This window comes from Camponotus floridanus, unplaced genomic scaffold (assembly GCF_003227725.1).
Source record: "Camponotus floridanus strain SB8 unplaced genomic scaffold, Cflo_v7.5 scaffold53, whole genome shotgun sequence".
In the NCBI taxonomy this organism is placed as follows: Eukaryota; Metazoa; Arthropoda; class Insecta; order Hymenoptera; family Formicidae; genus Camponotus; species Camponotus floridanus.
This window is the reverse complement of record NW_020229692.1, coordinates 266,495-288,867: the sequence shown is the minus strand read 5'-3', so window position 1 is coordinate 288,867 and position 22,373 is coordinate 266,495. Positions and strand designations below refer to the sequence as shown.

General features: G+C 32.6%; 2 protein-coding genes across 2 annotated transcripts in view; one reads left to right on the top strand and one right to left on the bottom strand.

Annotated features, from left to right (window-relative positions):
- LOC109610272 (disks large 1 tumor suppressor protein-like) overlaps positions 1-18,981 on the bottom strand; it is a 70,536-nt gene extending 51,555 nt beyond the window's left edge. The window contains exons 1-2 of the mRNA XM_025412601.1: positions 18,367-18,981; positions 3,439-3,519 (exon numbers count right to left, since the gene is read on the bottom strand). Coding sequence (XP_025268386.1) covers positions 3,439-3,519; positions 18,367-18,388 — 103 coding nt within the window. The 5' untranslated portion in view covers positions 18,389-18,981. The remainder of the gene's footprint in view (positions 1-3,438; positions 3,520-18,366) is intronic.
- A 1,404-nt stretch (positions 18,982-20,385) lies between these two features.
- On the top strand, positions 20,386-21,580 carry LOC105254888. The gene is made up of 4 exons (XM_011263855.3): positions 20,386-20,591; positions 20,824-20,995; positions 21,084-21,212; positions 21,326-21,580. Exons 1-4 carry the CDS (start codon positions 20,470-20,472, stop codon positions 21,566-21,568), a joined length of 666 nt encoding a protein of 221 aa, XP_011262157.1. The 5' UTR covers positions 20,386-20,469; the 3' UTR covers positions 21,569-21,580.
- The last annotated feature ends 793 nt before the right edge of the window (positions 21,581-22,373 follow it).

Below are 22,373 nucleotides of genomic sequence, written 5' to 3'. Positions count from 1 at the left end.
TCGCGAATTGTTTCGAGACAAATGTTACTAATCATGCATTATATAACGTGTAAAGTGTAATCGCTATGCGATCTTAAATTTCCGTTTCCTCTCTCGTTAATTTCTTCGATGGTACGTAATCATCGTCGGACCTTTCAGATTGCGAGTATTTGTGACGGATAAATTTCAGAATAGACGAGGATACGCCCGAGATTAATTTAATGAAATTCTTAATTAGCAATCGGTTGCATCAATGTTAGTTTAGCGTCAACTTTGCATCAAGTAAATTTTCTTTCTTCGTCTCTATAGTTTGGGTATGAGACTATAATCTAGGAAGCGCAGCAGCGAAGAAAGAGACTCGCTAATCCGGGCTTACCCGACCCTAACTGTTGGTACAGCAAAGGGCTTTAGTCTGCTTGATAAGCCTTAAGCACGAATATGCTCACAAGGCTGCTCAAAGATGCATCAATAACGGATGAGAAATAAAATAATGCAGTCTAACAACGTTAATACAGTAGATAGATCGTGAGTGTGGATTGCAGATCTCTGCACATTTCATGTAAAAATGTAACGAATAGTTGTCCGCACGCGCGTATACTACTGTCATCCTGTAAGCAATAAAAGAAAGATACGCGCGATATCCGATGTCGCAATCCGCGAGCGTATTTCGAAATGTCCCAAGACTACTTCCGCATTTTCAATTCCCGCCGTTGCGGAAAAACGAAGCGCACGTTTGGCGGCACGACGCCTATGATTTACGCGCAATAGCAGCCGGTGCCATTTACACCCTGCTGACAGGTAATTCGGTCCAGGAGGCCGCAGTGTGGCACGATTGCAGTCCGAGCGACGGTGCAACTGCAGCCGTACCGTTTCGCTGTAATACGATGATCCGACTGACCCCCGAGTACGCGCTACCGCATATTTCGCGTTGCTAGATAGCCCCATAGAATCATAGTAAGAAGCTTGTACCGGAGATATAACCGGATATATAACCACGACATATAAAAAAATTTCATATTATTTTTAGATTACTTTTTGCAGTGACTAAACAGAATTAACAGAATAAAAAGCGCCGTATAAATTTCATAAACGAGAAACAAATAATTAATTTAAAATTTCACTCATCATATATCTCGTTCACATACACTGATACAATTATTGCTATTATTGTAGTATTTTTTAACAGTTTTATTTTATCGAATTTATCAATCTACATATTCGCTTTACTTTGAATATGTAATGGAATTTTTATAAATGCAGCTGTGGAAAAATGCAATTATATAACGATAAATTAATATTCCGCAAATGTTATTGTAAATCAAATTGGGACCGATAATTACATCAATTTTTCAACGAGAGCTGTGCAATAAATTGATTACGAGATAATTAAATTCGGAGTAGTATCCTTGACGATGAAGGAGGTCAACAAGCAAGGATGATGAAAGCATTAGTGTTAGAAGGTATGGTACATCGCAGAACACTAACCAAGAAAGGCACACTGACATGACAATCGAAAGGCTTGAAATTATCACAAGAGGCTACTAACTTCTCTGCTGATTTACCTTTACCTACCTTCACCTTTACCTTTACCTTTAATCCACTCACATCTATTATCAATACGTAACACAAATATAGTTCTTCTGAATAAATATTTATCAAGCTTAACAACGGATAAGTTTATTTTAATAAATTAATATTTTCAATAATTACTAACAGATGTCTATTATATAAAATATGTTAGATATCTTTCTTTAGATAATTTTCTCTTAGTTAGATAATTTTTTATCTAACTAAAAATAGCAGAATTGTATTAATTAAAGAAGCACATAGTTATGGAAACAAAAGTATAAATTTGTGTTTCGTGTAAGAGCGCTAACCATGTTTACGACGCTCATAAGAGGATGCGGAAATGAATATTCATGAAAATCGTTCGTCGGAGAAGCAGCAATTGCGGTTGAATGCTTCCTTTCTACTTGCGTATTTAACGCACTTAACGATACACCTTCCTGTGCATTTTCTCCATCGCTATAGCGCTGCAAGAATTAGTTACATCAGAAACCTATGAATTTAAGTTTAAAATGAAATTACTCAGAAAGCACCAAATGCGCAGACACGTAGTACATTTGAAATGATTTTATTCCATTGATTTCAATAATCTGATTTAAATAATCAAAGAAGAGAGAAAGAAACACTATATATAATTCATTTTTTTGATAAAATTTTCATCTTTGGTATAAAAAAAAATTTAAAATAATGAGATACAAGTCAATATTCTTTGCAAAATCGAAAGATCCAGTTCTCAATATATTCTTATTGCTAGATTCGTGTTGCAAGGAGCCTCAACAAAGAATCAAAGCATGAGAAATGGTTCACGTGACAGTCTGCAATTTTCTTTTGGCGACCTTATTTCCTTCAATAACCATTCGAGTTTCCCTTCGTGCCTCCGTCCCATCATAAGAAAGACAACGTTGCCGTTGTTCTCCGACGAAGCGAAATCTCAACGGGTGTCTCAGATGCAGCTGCTGTACAATATGTATCTCTCACTCTGTTCCGCAAGAATACATCAAAGAATAACCAAAGACAGTCCTTGTTTTGACCGAAGAACGCAAAATATGACACCACATTTGAGCAACAACGATGACTGGAAAAACGAATGTAACTTTTGCTACACTTTATACACCGATAAATATAAAAACAATCTCTCTTAAAATTCCATAAATCAATTTTCTTATAAAAGATAGATCTAAAAATATCTTATATTTCAAGAAATAAATAGGATTTTTAAAAAATATTAAAAAATGTTATATTTTTAAAAAAATTATTTGCATACTAAAACTAAAAAGATAAAACTAAAAAATCTACGTTTTCTATAGAAAATAGGAAACAATCGTAAATCAGGAGCAATCATAAATCTAGAAAACTCGAAAAATTTGCGGAAGTAATATAATATAGGCTCAAGCAATATAGAAAAAAACACAAAGCGTCATATAATATAGCTACACTCAAATTTATCTGTATGACAGCATATCCTTTCAACGATGTGCAAACACGTTATAGTTGTATTGTAATGAAAAATAGTATAGTTTTAGTTGCAAATGTTACACAGTATATATTGACAGTCATAAAGCTCAATCAAAGAGCAAAAAAATGTGATTTTATGTGATTATTATACTTTTATAATTATTATAATTACTTTTATAATTACTTTTATCTACAAAAATTTATGATTAGACTTTTCCCGTGAGTAATTTCGCCGCGATAAAATATGAAACGCTCGGCAAAAACAAACATTTAAAACACATCTTATAATTTATTAATTTTTGCGGTTAAATAATATTTCAATGCCATATGTGTACTATTATGTATACCAAAACACGAAAAAAATAAAGCATAAAAATTGATGAGCATAAATTTTACACGAAACAAATGACATCTTTCAAGTAAGACATATTATCGTACCTGCATTCTTTCGGGCTGGGCGATGTGTGAAGCCTATAGTTACAGGAGTTTCTTGGTAGTCGACAAAGCGATTGGACTCACCTGTAATAAATAAGAATTATGAATAAAATATTTATTAGAAATATATCTCGCTTAATAAATTATAATTTTAATAATGTCAATCAAACATTTTACAATTTTACAATATCGATTAAGTAATTTTCGTAGTTTAACAGATACAGAGATTTTTATCTCTTTTAAAATAAGTTTTCAAATAAGAACAGAAAATAAGATAATGGTGTAACTGTAGACTTGATGCCCCGTGCTTGTACCTCTGACCTAGTTTCACGTCCTCTGAGGTTACGTAGCTATCCCATTAAACGATGACGTCACAGAGAAACGACATTATATCTTGGTGCTACGTAATCGTCTCCTTCTTTCTCCATTTTCTTACAGAAACTGAAGAAAAAGAAGATCGATTAAGATCGACCTTTTTTATTTTGATTTGTCACCACTAACTTTGAAAAAGCTGTTACTAATTTCATGTATTTTTATCTCTTTAAAAAATTATTTTCTTTAACACATTATAAGAATATTTATAAAGATATTTCCATAATAAAAGAGTTTTTTTGTAACATAATAATAATAAATTTTGTAACATTATGGAAATTAAAGGCAATGTATCATGAAAAATCTGATATAAATGTTGTATCTAAAATGTATAAATAAAAAAAATAACATTTATACATATAAAGTACCTAACATCAAATTTTATGTAATCACGAAAGAGATGATAATAATCATTCATGTAAATGTCACAAAAAAGTTAATGGCATGTGAGATTAGTTCTTCCTACAACCTTGACCTATGTACATTTCTACATTTATGAGACTATGAAATGTAAATTTCTATATCAACTACCCATTTTATGATAAAATAAATCCTGAATATCATGATACTTTTTTAAAAATTCTTTTATTTAACATAAAATATACGAATAAATTACCTGAAAAAAATCGACGAATAAAATTACATAATTATAAGTCAGTTAGATCGAAATTACAATCAATCTCATATTTTAGAATTCATCAATTAAAATTATAACGTAGTCTCTTTAAGAAATTTATAATGTAGTCTTTAAAATTATAATTTATAATGTAGTTTATTTAAGGAAAAAAGTGAACAATTTGAAAAATATAAAAACTAAACTTTCAGTAAAATGAAAAATTCAATTGAAATTTAATGTCATAGGTCAGATTATATAAAATAAATTCGTTGCATCAACTACTCACTAAAAAAAGAAACATTTATGTGATAAATATATTGTGACCTCAAAATAAAGAGGATAAAGTTGAAAACTTTTTAAAAACTGATTATGATCATAAAACCCGTGCAAGCCGTTATAATACCGTTATAAAAGCAATTTGCTATCATCAAATAAGTCGTTAATCGGCATTTATATAAACCGCTGATTTATATAAAAACTTGATTCTAAATTCATTCCGGCAGATACAATCAAAGTATGACATGTTTAAGAAGAAAATTTAATTTATTGGATTAAATACACAAAATTTGCATTTGTTATTTGATCGTATTTTTGTTTTATCAATTTAAGTGTCATAAAAAATAATTTTGATTAATCTAATACTTTTTTAAAAACAGAAATACGTAAACATATAATTTTTTGTTTTATTTATCGATTCCATTTTTATTTAATATTCCATATTTTATACAATCTATATAAAAATAATAATTTATAGTATATATAAATACTAGATTTATATATAACATTAAATTACCAATTAAGTAAGTGTGTTATTATATGTTATATTTATATTTTTCCTTTATACAAAATTAAAAAGAAAAGATAAAAAATTATTATATATATATATATAAATATATATATATGTTATATTTATATTTTTCCTTTATACAAAATTAAAAAGAAAAGATAAAAAATTATTATTATCAAATTCAATCCTATCTGTTCTTAGCTTATAGATGCTTTTATGATTGTTACAGAAATACACAAAAAAATATTTTAACGGATAAGAAACTCACTCACGTTTGTACGAGGGATAAATGCGCGTGGAATGCGGGTTGCGAAGTTTAAAGACGCCGTTTGCTGTACGGAAATATATTTATGTCAGGTACTTCAGAGATAGGGAGACATAAAACGCAATAAAGGGAAGAAGAAGAAAAGACGCAGGGAAAGGCAGGATCAGAGCGAAAGAAAGGTAAAGAAGAGGAAGAAGAAGCCGGCTTGATGCAGCCAGCCGCGAAAAAGCGTTCGTCGTTCTCGGGAGCGAGATCCACTTTAAAGAAAAAAGGAAAATAAAGCAAAGTCGCAGTGTACCAACGGCCACCGTTCTTCCAACCATTTTCCGGACTTACCTGTACCCATTCTTCCGGTACCCGCAAGTGGCCAGCTGGCTGGCTGCGTTACTTCATTATCCAAGAGGAGAGAAAAACGGAATAGCAGAACGCTAATTAAATTTTTCTTATTTGTGCTCATAGTCAACGTAATATTCTTCGAATCTAGTATGCACTCAAACAATCGCCTGAGGAAAGCTCTTTGTTTATTTAATTCTTTTGCTTAATAATATCTTTTTCAGTGATATTAGAAGAAAGGAAAGTTTCTTCAATGTATTTAATGTATATTTTATTTGAATTTCTCTTCCAAAAATGTTATCAAGCTCTATACATATTATATAACATCTCTATACTTATTATATAAAAATATAATCAAACTCTATACATTGCATTATTATATAATAATATATTTTAAGCGAACGAGATTAAATGATCAAAAATCTATCATTTCAAAGTTAAAAAACCTAAAATTTATCGTGATAAATAAAACGAAAGGGAAAGTGAAAGTGTGCTGAAATGGATCTCGAACTATTAACCGCGAGACTAAGAGAAAAACGACTACATAAGAGTAGCTGGGAGAAAATAGACGACCAAGATTTATCGCGCTACAGCGAACTTTTTTCCCATTTCTCAATCGGGTAAATCGATTGGCAACGCCCGTCCGCTATTGGGAAGCATAATGCGATTTTACGACAGCGGGAATAAAAGGCCTTGAAAACATCGCAAGGCAAAATCGTCGTCCAGAGATTTTTCTTGTAGCGCTCGTCGCTATGAAATCTACGTTTTCGCATAATCTCTAAATCAGGTCAGACGAAACTTTCGCGATATGCAATGTGATGCAAAGCTCGAAAAAGATGTAATGTCGAAAAGAGTTTTAAACGTTTGACCTAATTTCGATTATCTTCAATCTTCATATCCACAAAGTATGGTTTTAAAACTCTTTGCATTCAATCATATCATTTGTTTATTGGCGCAAAATTAAAATTTTCCACAGATTATTGATGTACTCATTGATAATACAATAATCGTTAAATGGTATCTCGTTCAGATCAAGAAGGAAAAAACGAAAGATAATCGGAGAGACAGAGAGGCTACGAAGCCAGCACCTTACTACTTGAGTTTATTTCTGGACGTCCCGAGGACGACGTCACGAGCTGACCAAAATAGCGTACATCTACGTCATGCCTGGGTAACCCCCGTGGCGAATTTCGGAGACAGACGGCAAGGTAGGCGACGCAGCGTGCGACGAGACAGGCTGCGCTAAGACGTCAGCTGTTCGATCTGTCTACCGTAGACTTGTGATGAGCACGTGAACTCCGAGGCTGACCCGGCACATATCGATGTTAAATTGCTCGCGGAATCCTGTCTAGGATTATGCGATTAATGCTCTTTACTCTTTCTCAATGAACAATATTGTGCAAAAATAAGCAACTCGCCAAGTAATTTCAATAGCTAGAATCTAGAATGCAGAGAATTACATTTACCTAGTTGTGTACATAACATTTGTATCTATTTAACTTTTGAATTAATTGATTTCTGTATAATATCGTTCAATTATGCAAATTCGTAAAACGCCCCAAGATAGTAAATAGGATATAATAAGTATATTTCGTTGCTTTTAATTAACTGTCATACTTCCAATCTATATTCAACCGCAAATCGACCTGACATTGTATGAAAATTATTTCTCGACGAAGAAAGCTCATTCGTATTCTGTTAAGCAGACGCACCGACAATTCATCGTCTCGTTACGTTACGAAGACGAGAGAAATGGCAGAGAAGGAACCCGAGATGAGAACAAGAAATGGGAAGGTAATGAAGATGAGCAAGGAAACAGGAGAGAAGGAGGGTAACACGTCTAAGGTACTTTTCTAAGTACGCGAGAGCGCAACGTTATTCAATTAACGAAGGTTATGCCGCTCGTCGTTTCCGCCTTCATTACTTAAATTTCGTCTACTCCTGGTTTTCCTGATTTTCATTTCGGAAATTAATAAGTCTTTTGAAATATTCGTAAGAGGCTGATATAAAATTAAAAAGATTACGATAAATCTAAAGAAAAACAAGAGCATAAAAACCATAATGCCAAATATTAATCGATTGAAAGATTTTCTAACGTGACGTAATCATTTTATGATTTTTTCAGGTCAAAAAAATATCTGAAAATTTCCGAATTTATTTAGTAAATCTTTCTTTTATTTACAAAATTTCTCATACAAAAATTTGGCCAAGAAAAAAACTAAGAAGTTCGAAATATAAATTGATAAAATTCCACTCATTCTAAAATTGTTGAATCTATTGTACGAAATTTTCTCGGCCTTCAACGAAAACATATGTTAAACTGACCGATCTGAAACACTGCCAAATGTTATTTTACGTAACACTGTCTTAGATTTATTCGAGCTGGGTGTAAAATAATAGAAAACGACACTTTTCTCTTTCTCCCTCTTCTCTCTATACATGTATTGATCACAAAGTAAATAGGCTCTATGGACAATATGATAATTAAACATATAATTTTTTTATTAGTAAAATCTCATTTCCCTTATATACATTAATACGATATACTATAAACGAGGCAAATTTTCGACGTGTATGGTCCCTATCGAAGGCGGGAAACAATTAACGCGCATTCCCGCATCCAGCCAGCTTTCAATTAATCCCGTAATACAACATTCGAAATTGCATATCGAATTCCAGAAAGCTTAACGTGACCTTGCATCTAAATCATGCAAATTACATGCAAGCAGAGATATTGAGATAGAAGTCGCATAACAACGTCCGCCGCATGCTCGTACTGCAGCCGAATTCTGCATATTGTAGGACTGCTCATAAATCTCTGTTGCGAAACGGTCAACGAGTTCCACACGTGGCATACGACTATTTCATTATCAACGCAGAAGAGGCGTTTCAGGTTCACCGTACCAAGCGCGGACGATTTTATCTAATCATTTCGTTCGTAATCGATTATTCGATATAAGACAAACATTTGGTGCTTATTGAATAGCAAAAATGAATCCACAAAATAAACTGGATTTATTTAAAATTTCAAATTGGCAATATTTACCTCCTTCTTTTAATTATATTTTATTATTTAATTAAATTTTCGAGTGCAATTAATTAAATTTTATTTATATTATAGTCGAAAAGAAAAAACGAATAAAAACTCGACTCTGAAGTAAAATTCAAACAATAAAATATGTAATACAATCTAAAGTAATTTACCCTTCATATTCTTCGATGTTTGATGGTCTAGATCTTCCATTATTTTTCGTTGCATTGTATACATAAGAGCCCATATGATAGATATCACCGGTGCCCACATGTCGCAAATATCGCACACTTATGTAGATTAATGCGTGGTACTTTTTTCGAATTAGAAAATTAATTCATAGTTCATCGTCAAAAAATTATACATTGCACGAGATTAAATATAAAATATAAAATTATTTAAATTTTTCAAGTGCGACCAAGCAATTCATTATTCATTCGAAATAATAATTTAAAAAAAAATGTTTACAATTATATATGTATTCGAAAAGTTAGGAGAAACTCGAGCCAGACAGAGAAATGATCGAGATCATCGACCGTAACAGATAGCAGCCAGTTTGACAAATCACTCTGAAGAATGTCCGCACACATATAAAATATTATATTTTAAATTTGGAAAGCTATGTTCACTCACGTATATAAATATTTGAAATAAGTCATTTGTCGAAAAAGAAAACGAGTGATGAGAACCACTAAAAAATTAAGTACATATATATGTATTTTCCCGAAATATTAACGATAACAATAGTGCATTTCGGCAATCCGCCAAGCCGGTTCGTATTTATCTGCCTTATAACACGTGATGTTCGATGACACGTGACACTCGAAGATATTATACGAACTCTCGAATCCCGCCGATTTTCAAGTCGCGACTGTTGATGAAAATGAGTCGCTATCTTTTCGTACTCGAGGAAGCGGATTTGCGCAGACAGATCAAAGAATTTTCGCGATTAATGATAGGGGATGTGCGCGAATAAAAAAAAAAATCGCACCGATAGTCGTCACGTTAACGACAAGCGTAGGCACGCTTCGAGATTCGACTGCTGCATCTTATCCTAAATTTAGTCTTGTCGGTTGCGTCCTACATTAGAAGGATCCGTATATATGTGCGTGCGTGTAAACGATATACGTACGTATTTATGTATATGTGACTTTAATGACGCGCGTCAGCCAATGAGTGTAATGCAAAACGGAAATTCGATGTCTGCGTTAAAATTATTTAAATTTATTTATATACATGTTTGTATAGATATATAAACATTGCCGTCATTGGTCCCATTATTATTATGCTAATTTTGATATTGTATTTGGAATATTGTTTTAATTATTTTAACATATGTAAATGCCGATTTCGTTACAGAAAAGTTAAAGTATATATTCCCTTATCGATATAACAGTATTTTTTAAAATATTAAATGTACATATTATTTGATAATATGTACATATTATTTGATATATAAATGAATATATGCATGTTATTTGAATACCTCAATAATCCGACCACTTGTTAAAACATTTCATTTAGCGAATCTAATTATAAGGAAAGTGATTATTGAAAAGTGTAAGCTTATGAGAATAAAATCAAGGCACAAAATATTCATCAAAATTCGATCATAAATAAAAATTCCTTTCGTCGTCTTATTACATCATAACAATCAATAGATTACGAAATAAAATAAATGACCGTTTTATGTCAGATTTAATATAACGCACAGTATCATATATAATTATGAATGTAGTTGGTATAAAAAATGAGTAATGTGATCAACGCGATTATACCACGTGGTGTAGTAACGTTCAGTGGACCGCGATCTCGAGACGTAAACTATCGATACTAATTGGCAGCCACGACTAACATTCGATGCCAAATATATCGGTACCAGTATAACCCGGTAACGATATCGGCCAATAATAATTGGAGCGACTAACCGAACTAACAGCATGATGGAAAGTTCTCTGTTATAACGAACGGAATAGAATCTATTGTAAATATTGTTCTATTTAAACAATTATAACACACACACAACGTGACTAATAATAATTTATGAACGCGAACAAAATAATTTGCAACGCATTTAGAATGTTATGTGCTTTGATTTCGAGCACGTATTATATAATATAACGTACAACATGCTGACAAATAACGCGAGGTTATCGATGTATCGAAATATAATCGAAAATTATCCTTCCGTTGCACGCGCAATACTGTATGTTAATCGCTCGCCATCCAATGTAAACCGAGGGAAATTCGTGCGCACATGTACAAGCGTACATTATTCCTCCGTATACAATTAAGTTCACCATCAAAGCATGTCACAAGTAATGCATGAGACACGGATAATTCTATTGATTTCGCTTCGCCTTGATATTAATCGATACGAATCCCTTTCGTAAATGCACCATCCATTAGCGATCGAATCTCGCACACCGCTTCGCACATTCACCGTTAGTGCCTCAAAGGAAACGTTCAGAACCGATATCTTGATATGTTTTCATTACAGATCAGCTCAAAAGAAGAGACAAATATCCCTCGCATGGGCTTTAAAAGATGACAATAAAATCATTATATCTTTCCAAATGCATTATATTTATTTAGATATATATATGCATTAAAAATAAACACAAAAATATAAAAAAACTGCAATTGGATGAGAAAATTATAGATTTGTATTTTTAACAACTATTCACATTTTATTGTTGCTTTATTTTATCTGTATCTTGATATAACATATCAGGATATACAAAAGCATCGATTTTTTAAGTCGCAAAGAAAGCTTCCATTTTCGATCAACGACTTCGACTTCTTTCTGTAGTCATTTTGAGGTTCGATCAAAGAGAGTCTTGCCAAGAGCTCCTACGCTAATACTGAAACATGAAAAAGTCTTTCGACCAACATTCCAGTAATACCTTTCAGCTTCGTATTCAGTTTGTCGACCTTTTCACGTGCATCGACTTTGTGAGCATTTTTCTTCCAACGCAATCCCTTGGTTTGTCAAATTTTGCATAATGATATAATTTTGTATCATGATATATAAATTGCACAGACTTACATACGTAAGTCATTAATATTCGATATATCTCTCCGCAATGTTCGATATATTTGTAAAGTAACAATCTGATATATAAATCAAAACTATGCTCACTAAATATCTCTCTTTTAATGGCATAAAACAATAGACTTCGAAATGGAAGTTTTAATTGCATATTTATTGCACAGTGTGACTAATAATCGAATATAGATAATAGATAATAGATAATACTATAATGCACTACTATACATATAGAATATTCAGAATATTCAATTTCAAATTGATTTTGTTTCGTAAAATATGTCATATATTATTCTGTATCGAGTCGAGTTAATTGTTATCTAATTTGCAATACAAATCGGAAACTGGAATAAAATCAGTCTAATCGCGTTAAATTTAGTTGAGATTAATATCAGTACGCAAATGCGCGGAAAGCGAATTGGAAAGGGACAGGAAGTTATGAAAAGCGGAACAACGCGCATACTTGCTGGCTTAAACGAACATTAACAAGGTCGGTTAACCCCGATGCACGATGGCCTGACGGTAGAAACCAATGCGATGAAATATTTGCAAACTTCGCACGCAGCGTAGCCGGAAGCTGGCGAATTGTTTTGGTGAAACTTGCCCGGTTGTACAGGTGCATTTGCGAATAGGTGTATTGCTAAAGCCCGAACGGCAGGAAAGATCCAATTTAACGCGCCCTTTCTTCCCCACACTTTCCTCCTCGACGTCGATTTCGCATTTATTTTAATCCTTCAGATTATTTCTCGATCCATCACGAGCAGACAGTTTCAAAAACTTCGTAATTAGATTTTAATTAAGAATGATTGAAATTTATTTAAATATTGAAGCCGTCAATCATCAATCAACATACTTTAAAATGTTTTAAAGAGATTTAGATTTAGAATTAACACACACACACAAACATGTTTATTTGCAGAAATTGCGAAAAGATCGCAAATCTTTATTCAACGGTATCTATGCAGAATATTATGCAATCTTTATTTTTCTATGACAAAAGTTTACATCTTATGAAGGCAGCAGATGCTAATAAGAATATAACGAGGCACGTGTTTAATTTATCGCTTACCAGGAATCTCGCTGAAATGTCTATTTTCTTCGACGAGTTAAGAATAAAGCCAACATACCATTCTCCATCGGCTACGTCGCCGGAAACAATGATGACGGGTATTGTCACGTTGAATATAACGAGTGCCAACCTATAGATGGTATAGATGGTTGTTGTTTGCGACAATAAGACTTTACAGTAATGCTTTATGATGAAGCTTGCCGAATTATCACGACTACCGTCGTGAACGATGAAAATACGGAAGCTAAAGCATTATTGTTAGAAGCATTATATAAGAAAGTTTCACAGAAAGACTTGCAAAAAAGTATACAATAATTTACAAAGAGTGTTAATAATTTATATAAAATTAATAAGCTTTTTCTAATGAGATCTGCCGTATTATTATTCGATAATGTGATAATTTCGAGATAAATTTCTTTTATTTTGACTACTTTTTTCCTGAAAAATAATATTTCTAAAACTATTTTTTCGGACTATTAATTTCCATTATCATGTAACAAATATACGTGAAATTATTTTTTCAAAAAATATTTCAAAATATCAAATGTTAAAGGCAAAATTCAATTAATAAATAAACAAAACAAACGCGAGAGTAAAGCTTAAAAAAATTTCCATATGAGATAAAATACTCTTTCAAAAAATTTGAAGACGTTAGATTATAAAAACATATATGAATTTTTTAATATGTAAATATGCTTAATAAATAATATGACTTATTTTTTCTATCATACAAATAAGTGTTACATTTCGCGATAACGTTATTGTAGTAAATGGCAACTGCAACGAAAATGTTCGATTGCACATCGTGCAGTTTGAAGACTTTGCGCAAAAATATTCAAACTGAAAGTAACAAACTTTTTTCTGGACACAAGATTGCGCTATAAAATACGATGGCCAATAGCTAGAGACAAACCAGGCTACCGAAGACTCACACCTGCATGTAACGTACATAAGTAAATATCGAAGCTCTTGTGTGAAACGGCAAACACATCTCTGCTCTGGGAAGAGCACATAAGCACTTGCCCCACTTCCCATTCATTGCTCTCATTATCAGGCATGTCATCTCCTCTTTCGTCCTTCATTGCCGCATCTTCTATCATACTCGAGCGTGTATTTGCCGTGCATGTACAAGATAAAGTATTACATTGTGTGAGAACAAAGAGCTTGTACATAAAACGCCTACAGATCTCTGCTAACGGGAGCTACGATATTTCAGACATCGATCGAATTCGAATTTTATTCGCTCGAAATCATTTCACGATCCGCAAAAATTTATTGAAAACGTTTATTTATATTTTAAAGCAAAAAAGAGTATATTTTTATAACAGCGTAATCCCTTTTATTCGATTAGGTTTTAAAAATTCTATTTAGACAATATCTCTTTTAATTTTAAATAATACATGTGAAATTTAAATTTTTAAACTTTAATTTTGAGTCTATCAATTTTATATCAAATGATAGTGATAATCATATATGGTTTTGATATGACGATTAATGAAATGTTTCATTAATCAAGCAGCATGACAGCAGTTATAAATAATATAGTGAATCACTATCATATTATTTATAATTGCTATCATGATAAAGTAAACCAAGATTTACAATTTAGCATATCTTTGTAAAAAATTCCAATATATATTTCGCGATAAAGTATGAAATAACATACGATATCCAATTAAGATAAAGAAGTGGAAGATCACGTGCAATTGTATACTGTATCTGAATATTTGCACTGTACACATGTATGCGAGCGAACATATAAGACTCGTAGCTTGTCAAGCTAAGCGAACTACCGAGCCATAAACCATCCGCGACCGTATTTCTATCTCTTCACGTCTTCGTGAGTTCGTCTACGAAAGCGCATACACTGCAGAAATTGAAAACTATCGTTGCTCCGACCTTGTCGCACGTTTCATCTTACAAATTAGAAGCGCACCGTGATATTTGATTAATGTAAGTAATCGAAGATACAATAAATTAAATGTTTACAGAATGATCTATGATCTATGAATATAATTATCAGAAACATAAGAACAATGTACAATATTATATATATTTTTGCGTACAAATATTGTAATATTTCTAAATAACATACAATTGAAAAATGCAAAACATTATTATGAAATATAAATTTTATATATATATATATATATATATATATATATATAAATATATATAATTAATATATATAATTAATACATATATAAGTATATGTGTGTATGTATAATTTCCTAAAAGTTTTATTTAATGATTGATAATATTTGATGATATTTGATGACTGAACGTCAATGTAAAAGCGTTTTGTTAATTTTCCCACGTTAATAACGAGTCTTCCATAGAAAAAAAAATATCTGCGACTTGTCGGAGTCATACGATCGTTTTAGCAATGAATGTGTCTATTTTAGCGTTAACGCTATTTACGCCCGAATGCCCTTCTGGATACATCCACCGTGGCCTACATACGCAGAAGTTCATAGCTAAAAAGAATCAATACGTTACCTTTACCTCTACCTCGTTTCCGCGCAGCACGTGCATACAATCGTTATTCCCTACACAACGTATTTTCTTATGTTATCGCTAGTCTCAGCAATGTTATTTTTTTACAAGAATTTTTAAATTTCAACGATATAATTTGTACGTTTATAAAAGACGCTGCAAATATGCCCCCTGCCCCTCCCCACCCCAGGAGCACAGCTGGGATATTTGAACTCCGAGATATCGATTTTTCATGCGAGACTATTTGACGCGCTGCTGCACCACGCTCACGAACACGTGGCATTCTAGAATTACATATAACCTTAGATCCGCATAATCTCAAAAATTACACACTATCCATGACATCCTAAAGTTTCAATTAGTTATGCTTTTCTTATATTTTAATAATGATAATAATTGTTAATTTAACAAATGCACCAAAATGCTTGAAAATATTAATACTCGACTGATATACATATTTCAATTTCTACCTCCTATATAATAAATTCATTTCTTAATGATAAAAAAATATTGTAAAAAATATCATTAAAGGAGTAAATTTTATAAAGACTCTAATTTTAAAATATTAAAAGTAATTCATTTTTAATACAATCAGCTTCAAGCGAATTCTAAAGTTTCGCTTCCGACTTCTCGAGAATCTACTTAAAGAAACCCATCCCCATTGTAGTACGATCGATTTCTCGACGATAGCGTAATTAAAGATTGATTCAATGTTAAATATTCCGGCAACTTTCGAGATTTCGCGATCGTTCGCGTTCTCGCGTTTTAAAAGAGGAGTTAAATTTAAATCAAACGACAAGTTTAAATTACACTTAAACTTTATGCGCCATCACGACACGACGCGATTTTAAACAAACACCCATACATATTGTCACTACAAAATTCTAATTAAACGGCTAAAGTGAATTATGTTTAGATATTAAATTTGAAATAAAATAAAGTCATGCTGCTTTTAATAGAGAAACGTATTGGAACATAATTTCAAAGATACTTTTATAAATTTGTCAAAAATTTAAAAAAATGTAAAAAAATATTGTCATCTTCTTACAGTCAGCGAAAAAATTTCACTTAATTTCAAAAAACAATATAAACGAAATAAATATATTCATCATTTCAGTGCGATAATATTTTTTAAAAAATATTTAGATGTTTAAAATATTTTAAAATTATTTAACGCACAAAATATAATCTCGTATTCAAATTTCATATTTCAAATTTCATTTCGCATAACCAATGCAAGATTTATGCGTATCGATATACATAAATTTATATAAAATAATGCAATAAATATTATCTTGAATTGCGTATAATAAGTCAAATTCTAAACAATTCTAAATTCTAAATTCCACGAGATGACAGGGCGACGAAATTTGAAATATCTTGTTATTATAGAGCAAGGTTAGCTCTAGAGAACGTTCACTTGAAATACGCCGTCACTTAAAAGCGAGGCGACCAAGAGTGCGGTGTAATTTCGAGAGCAAAATCGTCGGTACGCTGGTGACCGAGCCCATGGCCGTGAGTTACTCGTCGCATAACCGTGGCAAAAGAGCCTCGCCTAGAGCCGAAATTATTGCGTTTTCTTGGCCCCTGTTCAAACACTGGCTTATGCCGAGACGACGGCACGATTATTGCAACATACAGCCAGACTGGCCTACATCGAAGAAAATTGCGTATAAGCAGACGGGCTCGCTTACTTCCGATGTCTCCGTGGTCCACGTGCGAGAATCGAATAGTCCGAGAACAATATTCATCTTTCTTCCATGGAGCTTATGTAATTTAAAAATAAAAGAAGATTATAATAAAATTAGAGATTATAATAAAAAAAAAATTATATTTAATTTAAAATGCGATTGCATCTATCACGATAGATACTACTATTATTCTCTCATGGAGTTTTTGAATAAGGAAAAGCTTTAACAAAATATATCAAAATAAAAAAATAGAGAAAATAAATTTATAATATTTTTGTGTGTGAATATAATATAACGTAAAAAGTGAAATTAATTTATTGAATCTGAAATATTATTCTCGTATTGTTACATGTAAATTATATGTAACTATATTTAATGAGCAGCACGAGATATATTTTTTTATAATAACATTTCTACAAAAAATAAAAAACGTTAATTGCCTTCAATTTTATTTCAATTCAAACATCCTGCACAATACAATAATCAATTTTGATCGCAACGTGATACGTAGCTTATGATTTGATGTCGCACAATTTCCGCATTCGTGCGAACACGCAGTTTTGCCATGCGTATCAAAGCGAGAAATATGCGACGCATAAAATATTCATCATTAACGTATTCACCAACATTCTTTGTTCAACGATATATGTACAAATGTGCTGACTCTGTGTCGAATTTATCGCATATCGTGTCAAACAGAAGATTAAGAGACCGCGTGCAGCCCCGAGCTATCCTCTTTAACCCCTCGTTCCGCTCCGAAAAAGGGTCGCGAGTTCATTACACGTGGCCAATGCTCCGACGAGTTTTGCGCGATCATCAAGGCGTCGAAAAGCTCGAATGTCATTTTCGATCGCTCGAATCACTACGGCGCGCGAACTCAAGGTCGCGAGAGTTAGCGCGCAGTAGCTAAAAAAACGATCGTACACTCGAAACACCTGATCATCGCATTAACGCATATGCGACAATCGCTCGGGTAATGATTTCGCGCTCATAAATTCCCAAAAGCGTGATTCGAGACGACCGCATTTCGATAAGAAGGAAGGAAGAGAGGAGTACGCGCGCGATCTGTCAGTCCGAATGACAGTTGACCGAGTGACCCATACAAGCCGCAGCCACCCCTCCCCGCACGACACGCATTCCCACGATCTTGCTCTCGAATGACGGACAAACAGATGATTCATCTGCCGACCAGCTGACATTCGTAAGACATGTACGAGCTTACCACCTTGTTTACGCACTGGCATCCTTCTCGGTAGGTAGCCTCGCAGGGGATGAACGACGACGAAAACACGGCACTGGCAGGTGCAGAGCTTAGTGGTACTCTGGAACGGTCCAATACGGCGACTGGGGGAGAGACAGAGAAAGAGAGTGAGAGAGGAGGAGACGGGAAAACACAGAAACGAAAACAGCGGCGCGAAGACGACGACGAGGCACGACTGTCCGCGGCGGTCTATCACTCGGGCGCCTGAGCTTCCGCGGAAGAATCGCACAGCGATGTCGCGCGCACTGTTGTCACGATAAACGACGGGCCTTTCCGCACGCGGCGTCCGCGGACACGCGCACCGCTCGAAATGTCACTCGCGAGAATCCGACGCGGCGAGCCCGTGCGAAACGTGTGGAAAAACCGCGTAACGACGATATAAACACACACAGGCGGCCGCCGCCACCACTCGGCCACGGGCAATATGGCGTCCCGCTTGGTCTAGCAGCCGGAAAACCGGCTGGCTGGCAGGGGTGGCTCGACTCCGATTGGTCCGTCGCCCGCCACGTGACGTCACCGTTCGTAAGCTCGCGCGCCCGTCCGTCACGCGTTACTTCACCGCGCAAACAACCCCCTCGTGCACCGTCGATATTTCATTGTTCCCCGGCACTGTCCGATAATCGAGACGACTTTTACCGTCTCGAGTCGGCGCTTTCGCGCACCCCGTTTTGCGTTTTCGAACGAACAGCAGCGGAAACGTTACACATTATTATTTATGTTGATTGAATTATTTAATTCCACCTGGAACGTTTGAATAATGCACGCTAAAGGTCACTATGCTAATTCGCCAATCAGAGGAATGTATAATTTGAAGTTGGCAATTGATTTTGCGATATGGCGCGATAAGCTACTGGCATTAATGGAAATAAAAACGAGAAATATCTACGTGTAACAATTTTAACGATATGAATTTATACTTGTTATTTTGTGATCAATACAACAAACCGCGTTATATTAAGTTGTACAATAAACGCGAGATCTTTGTTAGTAAATTTGAATATATAGATTTTCAAGTATGTCAAACCAGACTGATATAACGAGCGTATTCGAAATATCAAAATTATTTCGATATTATTAAATATATACCTTTTATACGAGATAATGGAGTGAACTGGGAATCTGAATCTGAATAATTGTCGCTATGCAAAGCTTGTTCGATATTAGAATACGTTCTTTTCTTCGTGGTCACTCACAAATACAATACTTTTACTTGACAATTAATTGCAAACGCCACTAAGCGTGGCGCTACTAATCAGATACTTAACTGCTGCCACCTTGTGACAACATTCAATAATAAATTAAATATTTCGTTTGATAATATCTATTATTATCGATAATTGGTAATAAAAAAATCAATAGATTGATAAAAAAATTGTAATAAATTAGTTTAAAATATATGAAATTCTTGAATATTAAAAGTAATATTAAAATATTAAAATACTGTCAAACTAGCAAAATAATAATTTAACGAATAATAAAAATAATCGAAATATAGCATCAAATTATTGTAGAAATAATAATAAATATATTATCAGAGAGAAGACTGAGAATGTCATGGCTGTTGAGATACACATAATTACAAAATAATAATATATTATATACATATATGACGATAATCACCGATTATGTTTAATGCATTTCGGCGAGAAAATAACATAAGCGAAGAAAATTTCGATTGAAATTTTCCGCTCAGAGAATCAAAGTTAATAAAAAATTTTTGTTTTTGTGTACATAATAATTGTTCTCCGAGAATTTATCCAAAAAATAAAGAACTCTGAGAAATAACAAATATCGGAAGAAATAAAAAGAATTTATGCCATAATATTTTTACGTTAGAAAATTAGATTTTTAATTTTAATTTTATCCTTTTGCACCTTTTATATTCAGAATGGAATAAATATACAGAAAGAGAAAAAAGCAAAATATAAAAAAATGAATGAAAGCAAAATCTGTTGCGTAACTTTAAACCTTGCATGCTCGTTTCATTGTACATATAGTACATAATACATGCGACCTGTGTGGCTACTGTCACGCGAGTGTTTTTAGTCTGAAAAAACTGAAAAAATGGAAAGGGCACAACAATATATTCGACATGATATACCGAAAGATGCCATAATGTTGACAAAATATGAGGCTTTAAATCATCAAACAAAATTTTATACAAACTGGAAACCACAAAGCGATGTGTACATAACCTTATCATTGTTTCTTTTCTATCAGATCATACTCTTCTAATAATAGTCCAAGCACTTGCTTTGGATGATTTTTTATTACGATTTATAACTTTCGTTATATATATATATATATATATATTTTTATTTTATATATATATATATATATATATTTATTTTATATATATATATATATATATATATATATATATATATATATTTTATATAAAATAGTATTTCGTTTTAGATGGCCGTTATTATATGGACGTCCTATTCTAGCCACAGCAGCAGCATGTACCGGTTTTTACATCAATCTTCGATTCAGAAAGAAATTAAAGCTCCGAGATTATAGTTCGATTTTTACAATAGCTGGTGTTACAGCAGTTCCAACTGCAATGACAGGACTTTGTTACTCAGAGGTACAATCTGCGAATAAAAACTGAATAAGCAAAAATATTTAGTAACTTAGTACATAATGGAAAAGCAATAACGCAAAATATGTTTCAGTTTGTCTTGAATAAACTGTTATTATTAGAGGTTCGTTGCCCTTTATGTCTGGAAACCAGGTCTGTTTTCTCACAAATTTTTACTGGCATATTTTTTCCATTGATGTTAGTACCAATCGCAAATTTCTCTGTAAGTATAAATTATTTTTGTTCTATTACTCTCATATGATGCTAATTTTTCTCCATATAAAAAGTTTTCTAGATTTATATTTATTATGCCATTATTTTATGTTTGTTTCATAGATGGCTTTTACAAGTGGGACATTTAACGTACCACTCATAACTGATGTAAAAAGAACATTCAAAATTATTTCATCAGTCTATCAACCAATGCTACCTATGTTTGCAACAATTTTTACTCTTCAAGTACTATTAGCTGGTTTTATAACACATTCACAAATTAAATCTTTTCTTCATATATTGGATGTACAATATTACATAGAAGAACAACAAAAAAATGAGAAACATGCATCAAGTAATCTTTAAACTTGTACAATATTTTATCGTATAATTATAGTAAAAAAATATATATATATAAATTAAAGAAACATTTTCTTCTCTAATACGACCAATTTTATTCCATTCTAAAAATAAGTCCAATTAGTCTCGCACTTATTTTAACTTAATTATTCTATTAGATTTATGACACTATAAGGATAAAAAAATAATAATGTGTAGAATATAAAAACGTATTTTTATTTCATCACTGACATAATGTTATATCTATTTATAATCATTCACACCGATGTGTGTGCTCTCATTTTTACTATAAGAATTGTATATGCAGTTATACATTATATTTCTTTTTTTTAAAATTATCTAGTGTCTAGGCACCACATGATTTATTACAATAATAAACGCTTTTAAATTGTTTAAAATGTCGCTGCTTTAAATATTTATGGTATATACAACTTTTTTGATTCAAGACAAATTTTTTCAAATGTTAATTTTTTTTTATTTAATTGATATATAAGTTTACGATATCTCGAATCGAATGTGTACATTTATATATATAAACTCATTAAATATGTTATTTTTTTTATAAGCTCAAGATATAGAAAATTCGATATTCTCATTTACTGATGTAGATTTTTATTTTGAAAATCCTGAGATATATTTCACATAAATTTCTAAACTATATAGATGAAAATTCTAATTTAAATTATGTTTAATGTTAATCTTTTATTATGTTAAACAAACTATTTGAAACTTGAACTTTATATTATTAAATTTGCAAACTTTATGAATTCCTATCTCAGCGTGTATTCAAGAAAATAGTACAATAGCACCT

Excerpts from the sequence above, each read along its gene's own strand:
- LOC105254888 (XM_011263855.3), top strand. The coding sequence starts at position 20,470 with ATGGAAAGGGCACAACAATATATTCGACATGATATACCGAAAGATGCC. Across the intron at positions 20,592-20,823 it reads TGGAAACCACAAAGCGATGT|ATGGCCGTTATTATATGGAC; the intron begins GTACATAACCTT and ends ATTTCGTTTTAG. Across the intron at positions 20,996-21,083 it reads CAGGACTTTGTTACTCAGAG|TTTGTCTTGAATAAACTGTT; the intron begins GTACAATCTGCG and ends AATATGTTTCAG.